General features: G+C 35.9%; 1 protein-coding gene and 1 long non-coding RNA gene across 2 annotated transcripts; both read right to left on the reverse strand.

The window, feature by feature from the left end:
- Window positions 1-2,960: 2,960 nt before the first annotated feature.
- LOC148874050 (uncharacterized) lies at window positions 2,961-4,499 on the reverse strand. The gene is made up of 3 exons (XR_016105550.1): window positions 3,780-4,499; window positions 3,545-3,606; window positions 2,961-3,290 (listed from the first exon to the last, which is right to left on the reverse strand). It is a non-coding gene; the product is annotated as an uncharacterized LOC148874050 (long non-coding RNA).
- An 8,997-nt stretch (window positions 4,500-13,496) lies between these two features.
- Window positions 13,497-17,846, reverse strand: SIAR1 (nodulin MtN21 /EamA-like transporter family protein). Its single transcript, XM_088952653.1, has 6 exons — window positions 17,319-17,846; window positions 17,173-17,235; window positions 16,450-16,566; window positions 14,594-14,831; window positions 14,345-14,503; window positions 13,497-13,700 (listed from the first exon to the last, which is right to left on the reverse strand). Exons 1-6 carry the CDS (start codon window positions 17,528-17,530, stop codon window positions 13,497-13,499), a joined length of 993 nt encoding a protein of 330 aa, XP_088808779.1. The 5' UTR covers window positions 17,531-17,846.
- Window positions 17,847-20,105: the final 2,259 nt, after the last annotated feature.

Consider the following 20,105-nt stretch of genomic DNA (forward strand, 5'->3'; position numbering starts at 1 on the left):
AATCTAAAAGAGTGCTGAAATAAAAATAACGGAAAAGAAAATGAAGAAAAGAAAAAGACAGTTGATCAGATCTAGTGGCAATAGTTGCAGATTGGTTGAACAGCTTGCAGGAACCCCTCCTGACAAGAACTGGGTGTTCCTCCCCTTCTACAACCCTTGAACTCCTCAAGAAACCTTAGCCTTGTGAGTTGGGTGAATTGACCAACCCCTTCTCTAGGGCCCTTGGGGTCATTTTTATAGAGAAGGGTGGGTATAACTAGAATTAGAGAGAAAGAGGGGGTGGCAGTAGTTTTTTTTTTGTAGAAATATGGGTGCCCTTGGGTTTAGAATGGAGGGTTAGGATTGTTCTAAGGTGATCCTAAGGCTGAGAAGAAAAGGAAAGGGTGGCCAATATTATGTAGGGCTGAGATTTAATGGCTAACAGTTGAATGATGAGGATTAGAAGTTAGGTGGCTCCCTAGGGTTAGAATGCTAAAAAGAGAGTGCCCTAGAATGAGTGGTAGAGATTAGAAGGGATGGAAGGTGAGGATTTAGCAGTTAGGGGCGACTAGGGTTTGTTAAAGATGAAAAGAATGAGTGGAGAGGTGCCCTAGGGTTTTCTAAGGAGAGGGGAGTATGCTAATATAGTAGGAGGGGCACCATTCTGGGTTTAGCAGATAGAAGGCACCCTTCTGTGCTCAATTTTTCACAAAAACACCCCGTCTCTCAGTTGGACTTCACACCAGTTTCCCAAAAATTGCATTTCAGCCATGAAGCCTCCACAGTTTTCCACAAGATTTGCATAGAGACCCTCAGAGGTCACAATATTGAATTTAACTAGGAAAATAGTACATTTTGACTATTCTAAGGCCTAAAATACCCCTGAAAATGCTGCCCTTAAGGCATCAAAATACAGAGTTATCAATGTCGGCCCTGGAATGGGCGTTGTAACGACCGAAGTGCCCGCCTTTGTCCCGGGTGTTGTCCCTTCTGCAATGGTGGTGCTGCTCGGAGGGCTGGCGACTATCTTCGGATGCCATTAGTTCTTCCTCCCCTTGGCTAGGAGGCCTTTCGTTCCTTGGAGGTGGGCTGAGGGGTCGGGTGTTGCCCAACTTAGAAGGCTCGTCCCACCAAGTATTGGCTCGGCCAAGGGCTGGTAGTTCGATTTGGTTATGCTGACCCTGGTGTTTAGACACCCCGACAAGGCAACCACCTTAGGAGGGACCTCCTGCCTAGGGGCATAGTTGCTCCACACGCTGTGCTAAGTATTCCAGACGCTCGAGGACCGCGTGGAACTGCTCATTTGTAACTAGGTTCTAAGTGTTCCTAGCTCTTTGTACCATGGTGCTTGAAGCTGGGGAGGTTTTTAGTTCTTAATGCGTTAGGGGATTGTCTTAGCAATGCTTCTCGTAGACGGCGCCAATTGTTGCTACCTAGATTGGCCAAGGGCAACAAGGTAAAAACACTCCCAAGCTCTGAAGGTTGGCCGAAGTCTTTGAGGGGTTCAGAGGAGGTGTGCCGAGGCCGAGAGCCGTAGGTCGATGCAGATCATCTTTGAATACTGTAGAAGCTGAGGGCTTATAGCCAAGGGCTGGTGGTTAAGTGGTGAAGTCCCTGGTAGTCTGAGGTCCTGCAAGATAGTTGATGTCAAAGGCCCAGGGTGCGAACCCGAGGCAAAGGCTCCTACGGTTTAGTACGGGGTTGAAGAAGAGAGGGATCTAGTTTAGACGAGGGCTCTGAAGAGGGTGCTCCTACGCACTAGACTCCCAGGAGGAAAGGTCCTTCACTTAAGCTTTCAGTTAGAGCTGGCGTTAGGGAATCCTCTACCTAGAGGGGGGTACCCCATATTTATACTTGAACTACCTAGAGGTTGGTGGAGATGGACACCCTTGATGAGCTCCATACGAGGGTGGTCAGTGGGAGAAGCAGGGACGCTAGGGTGTTCTGCTATTGGCTCCGTACGAGGGGAGTAGGATAGGCCCTGCCGTGCTTGACCAAGATCATAGCTAGCGTCCGTGGGCTGGGCCCTCTAGCCCGTAATGGGCTGGGCTAGGTTACCCTACATTAGTAGTTATATTTTTTTCTTCTTTCTCTCTTTCTTCGGAATTCTAATCTTTTTTATAAATAAATCAAGTTGATTTATTTTACTATTTTTTATTTTCTTTATCATTTTCATTTATAATATTTTGTATTTATTTTACAATGTTTAATTATTTTATTAAAATAGTTGTAATATTTAATCATCCTTAATAGTATATTTAATATTTTTATTTATTGGTTAAGAGTTGTTTTGGTATAAATTTTATTTTACATTCTATTTGATAATATTAATTTTTATTAGTATAATTATATTATTAATATTATTATATTTTGTACTTACTCTGATATTATTTTTGATAATACTGTATGATCTTTATTATTTTTTTAATTTTTTATTATTTTTATTGTTGGTCTTTTTATTATTTGTTTACTATTTTATTGTATTAGTCATTTTCATTTATTTTTGTTTAAAAGACAACTTGAGGGGTAAATCTGTAAAATACACCATTTTTAGATGTTACAACATTCAGATTTCTAAACAACTCCATTATATTCAGATGTCTGCAAAAGCAAAAAGACATTTTCCATTGAATGCCTTCAAAGCCTTTTTGGATGTTGTTTTGCTTTTCAAACTTGGATTTCAGACTTACCAAACGCCCCTTGAGTCAATGATTTTTTATAATATGTGGGTTAGAGATGAATTCTGATTTGCTCCTCCTAGAGCGTGACTCATATCAACCTCAGAACACATTGCAGCCATGCGTTGGGAACATTATCTCCCCATGAATGATAATTTACAAATAGGGAGAAGTTCTTTTTTTCAATGTACAGTTTGAAGTGATTGTAGGATTGATGTGAGGCATGCTCTATAAGGAGCAAATCCGAATTCGTCAGAGGTTGATTCAAAGAGAGATTGTGAAATGTCTGACTGGCCAAGTAAATGACAGGTTAAAAACATTGATCTTAACTTGAAACTAGAGTTTCTCAAGCTAGTAGGGGCCATTCAGGCCCCTTGTTCACTTTTACAAAGGGTAAATTGAAGATAAAAAATCACCTCGCTAGTCGGCAATTTAAGTTTATGTACTTATGTTTTCGATTACATCACCATGGCAAATTATCAGTATTGGTCTGGATTAGGATTGTTAGATGAATATGGAGATGAAGTCCCATCACATAATGCAGCTGATGAGGCACCACGTTGGAATGACATGATTGAAGGATGACCTTAAGCTGGAAATATCCATCCATCGAGTAGGAGAGCAGCACAGCGCCTGCGAATTGCAAACAAATAAAGAAGCTCGTAGAGGAATACTGGACAGCAATAAGCGCCATAGTGGTAAAGGGATTTGAATAAATGTCATGTACTGTAAGAACACCACCAGATACACCTGGAGAGCAATAGTGGAGAATGGAGATGGAACTGGGAAGTTCTCATTGGAGATGTAGGGAAAAGAAGATGACCCATTAAAGGGAAGATGCTAAAATGAAAGAGAGACTTTGTTAGTGAAGTGGTGAAGTCATTTACCTTATATTAACAAGGACACTGTCCTTTATGCACTCGGGTAGAATCATCCGGAGCACAAGCTCCTACATTCAGACAAATCATCAAACAGTAAGTGATCAGTCACTGTTTTAGGAGGAATGTGATGCACCATGCATGTATCATAGTGGAGTGTGACCCCCTTAAAAATTTCGTTAGATAATTGAAAATAGAAGCATACATGAACCACCTAGGAGGGGGAGATTAAGCGCATTCTCACCCTGCAACTGCAAGCTCTCATTAAGTCCCCCATCTACGTGTCATGCAACAAAGGGCTTGAGCCAGTGCTTAGATGCCTAGAATGAATAAAGCTGATGGGGCTAGGATGACCGTAACACTACTGGGCATTGTCAGCTCCATGGCCATAGGCTCCGTATGAGGCATTCCGCATTCATCCCATCAACCTTCGACTTTTGTCGAATGGTTTTGGTGCTAATAATGGTTGCTTGGTGGGTGCTTACGATGGAACCCTTTAATTTTCAACCTGGTTGCTTGTCAAACTAATATATCCAAACGCTGAACAATTGGTGACAAGAGAAAATGGTCCAAAAAGAGCTACAAGGGCCATCTTCATTCAGCTTTTTTATGAGATGTGTAGTCTAGTGGAGGCACAGGTTGCCGGCTGAGATGAGTCAAATGACCATAAAGATTTACTAAGGCACACGCCACTATATTACTGTAACTTATGTGATATACATGGACGAAATGACAAGCAAATCATTTGAAAATGAGGCTAAGCTTTGGCTGATGCCTCAATGGAGCCTAAACAAGCCTAATAGTGTGGGTGGATACTGTGCTCAAGCCAAACCAACAAAGACAGAATTAACAACTGATCGATCCATCCCAAGTTTGTGCTTCAATTGAGGAATTAGCTAGAGCACCGGATTTAGCTTAGGTCTGAAGGACCTTGGATTCACTCATACACTTTGCTTCTAAGCTTGCAATGATTCTAAGGCTCGGTTTGTATTTGTACCCTTCCCAAAATGAGTTAGGGTTTGTGTTGTTTGTACTTCATAGGGGTGGCAAATGGGTGGGCTGAGTTGGTTTGGGTAAGAGTTGAATACCAACCAACCCATATTGACCCACCAACCCACCATGACCCATCATCAGTTCTTATTAAAAGTGTCATAACCCATCCTAACCCTGAATCAACTTAATCCACCCATATTGACCCTTACCTACCTTCACTCATACTAACCCACCTATCCTCACCAATAAATACAAAAACGGGTTGAGTCAAACCATATACTCAAAAAATAACTTTTGAGAGAACAGACTCTCTCGAGTCTACCACATGCTATAAACGGGTCAGGTCAACCTATATACCCGAAAATAACATTTTTAAGAGAATCATCTCTCAAGGCTGCCACATGACAGAAACAAGTCAACCAACCCGTATACCCAAAAATAACATTTTTGAGAGAATAATCTCTACTAAGGCTACCACATGGAAAAAATAGGTCGAGTCGACCTGCATACTCGAAAATGCAAAAATTATGCAAAAAATACCAAAAAAAATTATAGAAAATGCAAAAACTTTGCAAAAAGTACTAGAAAATTGCAGAAAATGCAAAAAACGGCAGAAATATTGCAGAAAATTTAGACAAGAATATGGAAAATACCAGAAAATTTGCAAAAATTTAGAAAAACATACAAAAATTGCAAAAAAAAATGTATAAAAAATGCAGAAAATACCAAAAAATTACAGAAATGCATGAAAACACTAGAAAAATGCAAAAATTATGTAGAAAAGTTGCAGGAAATTCAAAAAATATAGAAAAATAATAGAAAATTGTAAAGGATGCAGAAAATACCAGAAATTGCAGAAAGTGCAAAAAATGCATAACTTTTGTAGAAATTTGCAAAAAATACCAGAAAATTACAAAAAATGCAGAAAAATACTAGAAAATTGTAGAAAATACAGAAACTTGCAGGAAATACGAAAAACACCATAAAATTGAAAAAATAATGCAGACAGTACCAGAAAATTACAAAGAACAATGCAGTAAATATAATAAAGTTTCAAAAAAAATACCAAAAAATGCAGAAAATAACATAAAATAGCAAAAAATTGCAAAATTATGCAGAAAAAAATCAAAAAATGCAGAAATGCAAAAAAAAACATCTTTTATAAAAAAAAATCAAAACAATGCAAAAAAAACCCAAATTTGTAGAAAATGTATGAAAACACAAAAAAAAATGAAAACCTACCATTAAAGCATGGCAAAAAATGGTAGGAGGAAGGCTCAACCTTTACTCAGAAACCTTCGACCTGAATAGAGACTTTCAGATTACTAAAGCTAAGGATTAAAGTATCAGTATCAAGTATCGGGTATTATATTGGATAATATGGATATGGATACACTTTGGAAATGCATGGATATGGATAAAAAATATGGAAATGTATGGATATGCTAGGGAAATACATACAAATTTTATAAATACATTAATAACACTAAATTTAAGATCAAAATAATCACAAAATAGTATATAAATACATGGAAAATGTAAAATGATATATAAGAAGAAATATATTACAATTAGTATATTGGGATGCGTAACTATCATATAATTTTATTTATAATGGATCAATCAAGAGTCCAACACACTACATATATGCACCTATTATATTTTAATTATTATATCAATTATTATGAATTAAAAATCAACTCAAATTAAAATATGAATTAAAAATTTATAAAAATATAATTTTAACTTTGAGTGTATCAATTTTGTTAAAATTTCTATGGCACATATCATATACAAATTCCTAGTTTTTAATTACTAAAATAATTACTCCATTATTAATATTTTTATTTCTATAACTTTTATGAAATAAAAATCATTTCTTGAAATAAATGTAGACTAGTGCATTTGATAGATTCAATTTAATATTATATTCTTCAATACTTTTGTTTATAATATTTTTATTTTTTGTAAATAATAAATATTTTGTTATTACTTATTAATGTAAATTAAAATATTAGTTTATATAAAAATTTTAAGATTTATATCATGTGTGAATCTATAAATTTTAAGTATTAAAATAATTATTTTATTATTAATATTCTATTTGTATAATTTTTTTTTATATTAAAAATCACCTTTTTATATAAATCTAGATTTGATAGAATATTTATTCTATTAGTTTCAGAAATAATATTTTTTAATTTTTAGTTATAGTTGTTACATATAAATATTTGTTTTTTTTGTTTAAATTGCATGTGAACACAAAAGCTAATAAAATCATTTGTATACTACTTTTAATCACAAAATTGCATTTGGCTTGGTGGCTTGAAATGGAAGGAGAATGTTAATGTGCTAGGTGGACTCGAGTTTGTGTCTCATCAAATGCATTTTTTATTTTGAGGCTTGGTGAAATTATCGATCCAACCTTTGACCCCCTCGACCCAACCCATCCTGACCCTAATGGGTAACTCGACCCAACCCACCCTAACCCTTTCTCACTGACCCTAATGAGTTGCTCGACCCATATTGACCCACCAATAGAATGGGTGAGTATGGGTGGGTTGGGTGGGCCAAATGAGTTGGGGTCAAGATTGCCAGCCCTAGTTTGTAGTGGAAAATTCTTATGCATTGATGTACATTCATGGGGTCAAAATTGTCATATTTACTTATAAGAAGTAAAATGATGTAGTCCCAACCTTATATGAAAGAGAATGGTGGTAAAGGGATGATTATTTGTAGAGTGAGGTATGAAGCAAGGTGATATATAGTCTCAAAAAATTGAGATAGGAGGAAACTGGTGCAAATTTTACAAACAATCTGGTCGAGGTTTTATATGCATATGTATCTTAAGTGGGTAGATTTGAGTTCACACCTCCACCCCACAATGTCCCACAACACATCCCCGTTGTGTATTGGGAACACCTCCCGATGATGACATCATTGATTCTGGTATATCATCGAGAGATGTTCCCAATACACGGTGGGGATGTGCTATGGGACGTTGTGGGGCGGAGATGTGAACTCGAAAGATTTGAGTTACATGCTTGCAAGTTGCACTTGCAAAACTAACAATTCTTTGCGGCTTAGACCCTTCTCAGTAGAGCATGAAGATAAAGGTTAGTTTGCCATGAAGAACCTGAAATCTGGTTAATTTAACAACCTACAGCACACCTCAAACAATGGGCAAGCTTGATATTTGATATGCATTTTTTTCTGTACAATGTGGGACTCAATCCCAACATAAATCATTTCTATGAAGCCAAGGCATGTGCTTAATTAGGAAAACCCACTAAAGAGGGTTATGTCTAGACTCTCTGAATTGCTTTCATATTTTAATTATGAGGTGGAGGAATGCCCTAGCTCCAGTGGGCTGGATTTGATGACCCATTAGCAACAAAGACCCACCTGTGCTTTCAGATTCCAGCACTTTTCCCCTCTTAGACAATAAGCTCGACAATAAAAGTAAAATTTCTGATGGACTGAGAGAAGAATTATAATGCATATAATCTTAGCATTTTTTTTTTGTATTTTCCACTTAGATAACAATCCTAGCATTTTTGTTGTATTTTCTCAATTTCCTTTCTACTTTTACTTTTTTTGGTTTTTGCAAATTTTAATCTTCTTCTATCTTTTTCTCTTTTTTTCTTGATTTTTGGTAATTTTCTACATTTCTTTTATTTTCTTTATTTTGATGTATTTTATTATAATTTTTTGTGATATGATCTCACCGAAGTTAACTGAAGGCTAATAGCGGGGGGAGGGGGGGGGGGGGCTTGCTGGTCTTTTGTCACAAATGTAAGTTCGAGTGGCCAAGTACAAGGATGCAGGCTCGGGTTGAGAATTTTTTAACATTTGAATGGGCCCGGCCTAAAAAGTAAGAAAAATATATTTAATTTCCATACCAATCTGCTAAACTGTCTAACACATTTGGCTTGCATCAGAAAGGTAAAAAATAATGGCCAGAACCAGTAAAGTAAGATAGGACTGAAAAGCAGAAAGAATGAGTTGATGAATATAGGGAATGAATTCCTACCAATATAGTTAAGATGTCACTAGCTGATGGATTGAAAAGATGACTCAAAAGCATGGTGGAACTAGAATCATTTGGAGAGCAATATTGAAAGGATGCAAGCAGGGACAGCAGTAAGCGCTGACATGGGCAAGCAGGAGAACCGAAAGGACATGGACGGAATGTACTGTAAAGACAATTGAAGACACTAGAGCAAAGAAGCAATAGAAACAGAACCTTTCTAGAAAAGGATAGAAGGCCCAATAAAGGAAGAATGGCAAGAGATAATGTCAACAAGTCATCTCTTTCTTTTATGATTCCAGGAAAATCTGGTAAAAAGGCAAAGGTGGCTTTGGCATTTATGCACCCAATAAGTAGAATTTTTTTAGGGCACGAGCTGGTGCATCCAGATCAATCAAGTACAATATATTATCTTTGAGCCACTAAACTAGGAGGAATGTAAGGAATCCCAGTACCGCAGTGTTCGAGTCCCATTAGCATAAAGGCTGCATCACGCGTCGACGAGTAGCCGAGTAGAAGTGTTTGGTCATGGCCACCTCGAAATTTCATCAAACAGTTGAAAGGTAAAAAATAAGGTTGGCAACTTTAGCCTGTCTGATCCTTGAATATAGACATGAAACAGAGCCACTCTCTGGTCATGCAAGAGTGGAGTGGACACAAACCTTTGTCTACCGGTACCCTATCAAAACCAACTCAACCCTTGGAAGTAAATTCAATTCAAGCTTCTGTCTCTTTGACTTTTTATAACATTAACGATAAGGTTTTGTAAATTAACAATTTCCATCACAATTTTAAAAGTAAAGGTGAAATTAGCGGGCTGGCAAAACCACGTTTTGTTGGACAAATCCTTCTTATATAAAACTTGAATAAATCTGATTTTCATCAAAATTAAAGAGAGTTGTGATTGGTCAAAGCTAAGTATCATTTATATCATAGATTTTCTTTTTTTTCTTTTTATTCATCTTTGATGAGTTGAAATATATTAAGGCTAAGTTTGGAAGGAATACAAATGCAAATACATATAAAATAATACAAAATACAAGGTTTTACACTCTATATGTTTGTATTTGTACTCCTTCCAAACTGAGCCTAAGTGGTGATTTGGGTCACAGAATATTTGATTTTTCAATAGGCTACACATAAAGGGTGGCCCATCCCCCGTATTATACTCGACCAGAAATATCTGCTACATATGCCGTTGGTGTGGCCATACTCATGTCTTGTTGTCTTCCACCTTGAATCATGGAGGCCAAGTTTGGGAGTACTTAAAAATTAGATATTTATTTTGTGCAGGCACCACACCAATAAAGCACTTATTTGCATTTGAGAAATAAGCTTGAATAAGTGCTTATTCTCAAGAAACTTAAATTTTGGGCTTATTTTTAAGTGATTATTTCTTTTCTAACTTCTTCTGGCCTATCACATCATTTTAAAAATACCTATACTACCCCTATTTGAAATAAGTACAAATAAATACATTGAAACCCATGATTTTCAGAGTTCTAGCCCAAGGCTATGCCATTGGGGTTAGGGGATTTCACCTCCAATACTCAGTACTCAATAATTAGGGGTGAGCATGGATTGGTTCAATTTGGTTCTAAGGCAAAACCCGGTAGGTTCCAAGTTTCTAGAACTAGAGCCAGACCTATCAAGACTAGTTCCAGGGTTGATTTTAACCTTGGTAATTCCAAGGTCTACCCATGTGAATCTGTTCTTTCTTTACCCCCATCTTAAATAAAATAAAATGAAACTTGTTCTTTATAAACTTGATTTTCAACAATAATAATAATAATAATAATAATAATATAGTTCAAAACTTATCATTATGTTTTGTAAATATTACCTTTTACATTACTTGTTATATACACATATTAAATACACATATTAAGTGGCTCAATGGTCAAGTGAGACCATGGCCTTTTTATTTGTTAAAATTTCCAAGGGTTGAATGCACCTTGCCCCTGCTAATTTTGCCAGAAAAGGGGGTTTTGGCCACAAATCCCAATTTTTAGCATTTTTATGAATAAAAAATTAAAAACAGAAATATAAATTAAACATAAAACCAAACTGATTAACCAACTGATTTGGTTTGACTTTGGTTTTACACTTTGCAAAAACTGAAGGTGCCAATTCAGTTTAAAAAAATGTGTCCAGCCAGAGTTTATTGTTAAAATTTTTAAAATTTATAAAATTTTGTGCAAGCTTTTATTTTGAAATTTAATTACCTACTATTAACCATTTAACCTACTTTATATTTTTTGTATTTAAAATATTCTGAAATTATTTTAGGCAAAACAAGTGGCTGAAATCAAGAAACCTCGTACATAACTCTCAAGTTTTCATTCAAATAAATAAACCAGATATATTTGTGGCTTTGTCCAAAACAATTTGGGGAAGTTTCACTAACATTAAAATTAAGGGTATGTTCTTTTGCTCTTAATACTTTTTATCTCTTATCTTTTAATTACTTTAAGAAGTATTAAGAGTATTCAGTTCTCATTTTGTTGTCAGACTTAATGTGTAGATCATGTATAGTAGCAATAATGCTCAATTTTGTTTTTCAAAAAACCCCCAAAAGGTTCCTCTTTTTATGCATGCTATGAATACATTATAGAATAATAATAATAATAATACACAAAATAATAAAATAAAAATAAAATATTGATAATGAAGTAGTTTTTAAAAATGATCATTTAAATATTTAATACTAATTACTTAATTATCTAATTATATAATTATTAATGAAATAATACTTAGAAATTATTATTATTATTATTATTATTTTATTCATTATCTATGTATTACTTAATTAACTATTTCATTATTTGATTTCTCTATTAATTAATTATTTTCATTATTTAATTATTTTATTAAATAGTAATTAATTACAAGGATAATTAATGAAAATTATAAATTATTAACTCCTAATTAATTATTTTAATTAATAATAATGTAACAATTTATTGCTTATTAATTAATTAATAAATAGTCAATTCTTTAAAGGTATTTAATAATTTATAATTTCCCTCGATTCCAATTTTACTAATTATTTTATATTCATTTAATTAATTGTTACTTAATTTGTTAAATAGTTAAGCAAACTTTTCATGTCCAAGGTTAAAATGATTATTTGTTATTTTTCAGAATTCAACATTCTGATTTAAGAACAACATTGTTTGCATTCAGACTTCAGAACCAAGAAAAATTCACCAACTCAAATATACCTCTTAAATTAATTATTACTGTTTCAGAAACATTCATACTTCAGAAATCAATGCAAACAAATAGACCCTAACTCAACAAAAGATTTTACAATCTTATATACAGTCTAACGGTCTTGAACCAATTTGGCAATCAATTAGACAACAGACATTTTAGCGTTGGATGAGGTGTATAAAAATGATTGTATACGTTAAAATTAAATTTGAATGCACCAATAAAGGGCCATTTCTGTCTGCAATTCATAATTTGCCACATCGCTTTGAAGTTTGAACTACATTTTGACTTTGGACATCAGGAAACATAAGTTTTCGTAAAAGCAAAATAAAAATTTTAGATATGAAGATCTTGAATATGGGACCTGCCTCCCACAATTGTTCGCACTCTCCCACGTTTCTCTCATGTCCCATCTTCATCACCTACATTTGACTTTTTTGTTTCAATTTAATCTCTCTCTCTGTATAGGGCAATCAACAAAATAAATTGGAGGGTGGGTTTATAAACAGATTTGTGAGCAGTAGATCCCAAGTCGAATTTCTTCCATATGGTGGATAACAAAATCACTGGACTCTTCTACAACTCATAAACAATTTCTTGCCTATTGATCTCAGCCAATCAGTGTCCACAAGAAGTAGCTGGCCGGCCAGGGTTTGTGAAGCAACGGCAAGAGAAGAACGAAGTGAAACCTTCTTTGTTGGATTGAGGGTTTGAATACCACCAGCCAAAATGAAAGATTGTAAATAATAGTGAGGGTTTCAAGAGAGAGAAAGAGGTCTCGAATAAGGCAAAAGAAGGATATTACAATTTAGTTTCTTTAATTTTTAATAAATTATATAAAAAAAAAAAAGAAAAAGACAAAAGCCAGGTAGAACCCGTAAACAAGTTTCATCCCATTTATCATTGTGACCACAGTCAAAATTTTCTCTTGTGACCCTTCAATAAGACTCATTGTTGTTGACATTTAATTTAAAAAACCACATCAATTGAATTTTTCCTTTTTTTTATTTAAAAAGCTGATGTGTTTGTATTTCATTGCGGTCTCTTGTGATCATGGTCATAGCACGGTGCTCTCGGCTGGGAATGGCAACCGAGCATTTGGGGCGGGGATCATATTCCCCTTCTCTGATCTCGATTCTGAAATTAATCCAATCCTCGTCCCTGATTTTCATTGGGGATAAAATTTGTCCTCCATTCATGATTTTCAACAGGGATGGGTTTTTCATGGGGACCTGAATTTTCAAAATATTTTTAAATAATAATATTTTTTTGAAAAATAAATAAAAATTTTAAATTATGAATAATGTTTTAAATATGCTTTGATATATATAATGTTTAATATAAATAACATTTAGTGTATATAAATATATAACCGGGGTCGGGGCGAGGAGGGGACCTCAATCTCCATCCCTGACCTCAACCCCAATCAGGAATTCCCATTAATCTCTATCCCTGTCTCCACCCTACCAAAACAATCCCCATCCCCAACCCCATTAGGTTGAGGAAGTTGGGTCCCCTTCTGGGATGGAAAAAATTATCATCCCTACTGTCAAGTGTCAGCTGAATGTGGGGTGCTATTATTGATTAATTAACGGCCATCAAGGAGCTCAGATATCTTACCCACACCAATCCACATGACACTAAAGCTGTACATTGGGAAGATCCTCCCGTTTACATGCTACCAATGTAGAGCTATAGTAATAGTGTCCTGTGGGTAGGAGACTATCCGCCCGTCTCCCTTTGATAAAGATTGAATGAATTACAGGTTGTATACCTTCCAAGGTGGAGCTGCTCGCCTAATATCAAGGACCCCAAAGCAGCAACTATGATCATGCATAGAGGGTTGAAGGCAGTCACAAAGACGGGACCTCGTTCCTTTATCACCACTCCTTGCACGTAGTATGCCACACCTGAGCATATGACTCCCTGCACCCAAATTTAAGAGCTAAGATGGAGAACTGAGAAAGAGAGAGAGGCCAACCACATACCCAACTTTTATGATTTCTATAAGAGAATTCAATTAAGAACAGAGATGTTCAAGAAGAGAAAATAATAATGAATGAGAATATCCCCTTTAAAGGTTGCAACCAAACACTCCATAAAAATTTTTCCATGCTAATTTTTTCAAGAAAGTTCTCTTTTATATATGTTTTTTGAAGTCTGGTTATTGTCAAGAAAAAGAAAACTCAACTTTGGTGATTTCCTCAACCACCACAACTTTTTTCATTTTCTCAATATGGATGGTTTCCTCTTTTAATATAAAAAGTATATGTCTGGTAACTATTTGAAGAATAATAATAAGAGTGGGAGGAAGTGGGAGCTACAGGTACGCACACAGCGGTCCGCCCTCATAAAAGAAGAAATTGTGTGAAAACTTTTCTTGGCAACCAAACAAATCTTGAGAGAAAAATGAAACAAAGTGCATCTCCTTCTTTTCCCTGTCGTTTCTTTCTTTATTTTTTGGGGTGGGATTTCCTTGGAAAGCAAAGGGACAAGGGAGCATATTTATCCACTTAATTAATGAATCTACTGTTCGGTCACTTTATAGGGATAATTGAAACTCCACTTACCGTATAGACAGCAGCAAGGAGCCTAGAGTCCCAACCCACAGCCCAAGCAGCAGGGTTACGTTCCATGACAAGTGCCACAGCTGCACCTTGCATCGTTCCCATGAAGCATATCAAAGAGGTGAGAGAGAGCTCTGCTGGGTATTGCTTTAGAGTGAACGACTGTTCCACCAGAACACAATGAAATCAGTTAGCTACGTACTCATATCTGAAAACATGATGATTAGCTCCATTGAGATGACCAGAACTCACTTGCAATATGAAGAAACTGGCCCAACCAGTGCAACTGCCCAAGAGCATCAATGTCCCAACGACCCAATGTTGGCCACTGGAGCTGCTGCTGTCTTCATGATGGCTTCCACCCCGTGACAGTCCCAGGTTTAGGATGGGGCCTTTGTACAACGTCATGGCCATGGCTCCCGCAAGGGTCACTACAGTTCCAATAATCTTAGCTTGACTGTGTAGGTTCTTTATCTTTACTTTCTCTAACCTGGTAGGCAACCATATTAGTCACTTAACAATTCTTACAAACCCTCAGAGTGGATTTTTTACAAACACGTGGAGGACAAACATGGTTTAATTCCCTATAGAACTAACCTACTTTATCAAGTGGCTAGTTAGTCATTCTTTTGAAGTAAATATTTGTGAAAAGACAGAGGAATGTGCTCCCCCCAAAAAATTAGGTTGAAAAGATGCTTTTGGTTTTGAGCATTGGGCTGTGAAAAAGCCTAAATTGGGCTAAATAGTATCTTGTGTGTTACTTAAGAATTGCTTTTGAAATCATTATTATCTGAACTCAGCATTTTTAAGTCCTAAAGCACAAACCACCCTCAAATTGGGGCTTTGTGCTTTTCGACTTGAAAAGCATAATTCTTGAAGCTTATCTAAATATAACCTAAATTATTCATCTAAGTGTCGTGTTTGAACTAGGGCTTTTAATAGTGGTTGACATATATGACAAAATAAGGTGGGATGTAGGTGTAATAGATTCCAATCTAAAGAATAGAAGTATTCGAATATGGGGCCCTTCAATACATCACCACCCTTCTTTTTACAACATGCTGCAATAGTAGTATCAAAGTACGGTAATACAGCTAAAAATCCTCTAAGGAAGAGAGGCGTATCAAAAACAAAGTTGTTTGATCAGAAAAAGTAAATTGATTATAAGAACATTCTCTACATTATCTTTATTGATAAATTATTTTTCAAGCCAATTAAAACCACTTTTAGATTTTAATATTATTTTCTTTTCAAAGCTGATCCTTCTGTTTTTCATATTTAGATTTCAATCTAGGTAGAGAGCGTTACCATTCCTCTGATCAGCACAACCAGCATTCACTAAATTAAAATAATCTTAACAATGGGCCCATGTGTTCACATTGTCCTTTATTCATGCGGAGAATTTTAGCCTTAGACCTCTGCCAAACACTTTTTTTAAGTCCTTTAGTAAGAGTCTTTTAAAAGAAATATATGTGGCTTGAAAATGGCTTGAATTTGATGTACTAAATACATCTTGGTCGAGGATCTGCTCTCCACATCTTCTTCCACGCAGCAGAAACAAATGGGGTCATCTAGAGAAGAAACCTGATGCTGTGTTTGTTTTGATAAAAAATTAAAAACAGAGAGTTGAGGAAAAGTTATTATGAAATTTTGTGAAATTACTTAAGAATTTTCTCTCAATTTTCTATTTCTTACTTATCATCCTTTATGTAGTAATATGTCGTCCATGGAGTGAAGACAAAATTAGCCTACAAGGATACAAGAATATACATGGGCCCAAACCCTTGTTTTTCTTTTAGCATACCACCCTATTATTAGGAGCACTATCTGAAAATTATTGGGAGGACACCCCAATCTTAGGAAATTTCATTTGTGCTTCATTCATGAGAAGCAATGCATATAATATAAGAATAGAAGTAGTTATATTCCATTAGAGACGTGTCAGGCAATAATGGGCCCTACCACCATCCATCTATATATATATCAAAAGAATACCTCTGATTCTTCTGGGGAGTCTGGTGGTGAGCTCTCATTAATAAATTTTACTTAGTTTTTAATTTCTAGTAGTAGTGCATAACCAAGATTATAATGGAGATGATCTGTCTTACCTAAAGATGATTGCCATTATAAAGGTAATGGCAGGGAGAACATTGAACATGGCGGATGAAAACGTTGCTGATGTATACCTCATCCCCACGTAGTACAGATTTTGATCAAGCACTGGCCTGGAGAAAAAGAATCAGAATTGTTAGACCTTCAGGAAGGTTTTACTTTATTATTATGCGTGATGGACCCAACGAATTTATACAGTGTTCTGTTAATCAATGGATCTTGTCCTTCTGATTCGGTGGTTATTATCCTGTTCGTGTATATTGGAATGAGATCATTCCAGGTTTTTATGAAACTGGACTCATCTGGGTTTTTCTTGGGGCTACCTGAAATGAGTTAATCCATTTCAGGTGATGAGTCTATGGATTCAAAAGCTAAATGAGGATGGAATTCCTTGTGTATGGTCTCGCCATCTAGGGTGAGTCTGGGTTCAGGTTAATATTACAAAAGAAAAGGCTGAAAATTCATTCTTGACATGGAAGAAGTGTTTCTAGCAGTGAAAGTGGGAGTGCAGTATGTTGGTCCAATGGCTAAGAATAACGCCAACTTTTGTATATATATCTCCAAATAGCTCTCACATGGAGCTCAGTTGTGGAGTTCTATGTTATGGGTTGAGACACATGCATGGTAAGTAACAGTAAGGAGGTCCATGATCTCAGGTCCAATAATAAACAATTGATTTCAGTTTATTTGTGTACAAGGATTAGAGATTCGAGCAATACTCGAGGAAGCCTAGCACCATTATCTTCAGGAAGACAGAGAGTGTCATCTTTGGTCTGATTTTCCTGGAAACACAGAAGCAAGTTATAGTTAATTAAAGAAAACAACAGAGAGAGAGAGAGAGAGAGAGAGAGAGAGAGAGAGAGACCTTTCAAAATACAAGGCAAAGGGAGCGATGGCAAGAGTAGCAGTTCCATTGCGGTAGACAACAAGTACGTAATGGTTCAAGCCACGCTTCAAGCAAAGCATGGTTATGATATACATCCCAGCAAAACCAAATTGCAGGGAGACCATAGCCACGAAAGGTTTCGCCTTATAGAAGATATTACACAACAACGCAATTGTACCTTGGCCTCCCATCTCTCTGTCTCTCTGATTACTAGCTCTCTCCCCACCTAGCTCTTGCTCTCACTTACACACAAATCTGCGCTCCTGAATGAGCAGATGTCCTTCTTATATATACAAGCAAAGAACACAGAGAGAACTATTTCGTCACAACACTTGTACAAATCCATGTCATCCACTCTCCTTAGATTCTCTTATCCAATAGCAAAAAAAACCCATTCCCCAAACAGTAAGCATCGTTGCTCTGGTGACAGGTTCGAAGAAGAAGAAAAGCTGAAGTGATTTTCTTAGAATAAAAATTCTGCATTTCTTTTTCTTTTCCTTGCTGAGTGGGAGATATTGGAAACTTGCCGCGATATATTGACCCCTAATGAGGTTAGGATTTAGTGCTGTCTGATGATGTATGCAGTATTTGTGGTGGTTTGTGAAGGTTGGTGGTTTGAGAGGGGGATGGGGACAAGGCTCAACCAAAGCAAGTGGGTGCGCTCATCTTTGGAATCCAACGCCGTTGCCTGGGTCTTGACTATCCAACCGTCACCAGAAGCTACACAATCACAAAAGGCAAAATGGGTGCGCTTGAACAAACCATTTTTTTATACCTGAGGGAAAGTTATTCAATTGTATATTCATGCATAGCTTGTGGCTGAGAACTAATTAATACAACGTGTACCTTCCATACCTTATGTGTATATTATCCCAAGTTATTTCTCCCTCTCAGAATGACTACCTAAGCTTCCATGGTATATAAATATATGTGTGAATGACAGAGAGAGAGTAATTGGTTATATTTTTCTATAAGCATCTCTTACATTCGCCATGCAGTCCAATAGAAAACAGAAAGAAAGGAAGAGACCCCAACAGATTTGCAGTGTTCAAATGATCTAATATATAAGAATTTGATTGATCAAAAGGGGGGTGGAAGAAAGGTCAATTTTGAAAATGCCCAATTATATAGTTAGAATGCTAAATTAAAGTTTAGGGGAAATGACCATAACAGAAGAAAAAGGGCACCGTTTGATGTCTTGGACTGGAAAAAAAGACGAGAGGAGTTTTGAAAAAGGAGAGTATGTTTACCAGACGACTCATTGAGGGAGCCCACATACTTAGATGGGCCTGGAATCTTACATGTGGCAACATGATTAGAGAGGCCCAAATGTATAGCATGTGATCGATCGGTGTTCCCCCTCCATGGCCTTAATTCGTAGGGCATGTTTCAGGAAGAAAGCCCACCAAGGTGATCCGTTTAATTTTAGTCTTCTTTGGAAACTCTCACATGGTTAACATCACTTGTGAAAAGATACAATGAATCGTTATGGCTGAGGGAAAAGAATCGATGGCCTATCTGGGGGACCCATCACCCATGGGTGATCCAAATTGGCTGTTTCACCTCTCCAGAGTCCAGAACAAAGTGTTGAAATTACTCAATTAGGCCTTGCTTGTGAAAAAAAGAAGCTTCGATGATGCTCAACTGATTTCCCAGAAACACCAAGAAAAAACTGAAATCTACCAAAGTATAAAAATGTGATATTTTCCTAACTCTGAGACCCAGTAAAACCAAAAATTCAATTAGTTAATTGTCCATTGAAGATGCATTAATTTTTTTTTTTTTTGTGCACAACTTTACGTTGAAAGAGATGGAAGCTTTACTTTGCATATATTAAAACTTAGAGTTCATAGATATTAAATTAAATATTAAGAGCAAGATTTATAGTATATGGATCAAACAAAGTTTACGGAGCAACATTGCTATTTTAAGCGGATTCCAAACCCATTGGCTCAAAGAAATTGGACAGAAAAATAGAAGAGAAACAGAAAGTTGAGTGGAAGTTCTTGAGAATTTTCCCAAAGTTGTGTTTTTCTAACAAACCAAACATTAATTAGCCTATGAGAAGGGGTGCTCCCAATTAATGGAACAGGGATTCGGATTAGGGGTGTAAACGAAGCGAATTCGAATTGAATCAGGCTTGATTCGAATTCGAAACCGGTTAAATATATGCATATTCGAATTCGATTCGATATCCAGTGGTTTCTTAAAGCAATACATTGAATTCAAATTCGTCTAAATAATTGAATATTCGAATTTGATTCGAACTCGAAATGCATTTTTAACACCAACCTCTTCACCAGGGGAAGAAGAAACCTGGTTTGACGCTTTTTCATTCCCTATCGATCTAATACTCAAGTTGCAATGGATCTAAAGAGAAGAAGCTGCGAAGAATAAATGTTGCAGAATAAGAACCGATGAGGTGAGGAAGAAGAAAGATGAATAGTAAATTGAAAGTGATTGAAATGAAAAGTACAGAATAATTAATGAGATGCAGGCATTTTGATAAAAAATACTAAAATATTACTTTGTGTATTCCAAAAATCATCATAACATCTGCACCGGTTCAATTGTTTTATTATTAAAATATAACAAGTATTAAAATATTATTTTATTTGACCGAAAATCATCATAGCGTTTTTGTCTTCATTCAATTCTTTATTATAAAAATAAGGGAAAAGTACGAGCAGACCCATTGCAGAAATCTAAACACCAGGCCAGCCCATATAGAATTTACAATGACTATTGAATTCAACTTTTGAAATT

This window comes from Nelumbo lutea, chromosome 1 (assembly GCF_056320005.1).
Source record: "Nelumbo lutea isolate HS-2025 chromosome 1, American lotus-T2T, whole genome shotgun sequence".
Lineage (NCBI taxonomy): Eukaryota > Viridiplantae > Streptophyta > Magnoliopsida > Proteales > Nelumbonaceae > Nelumbo > Nelumbo lutea.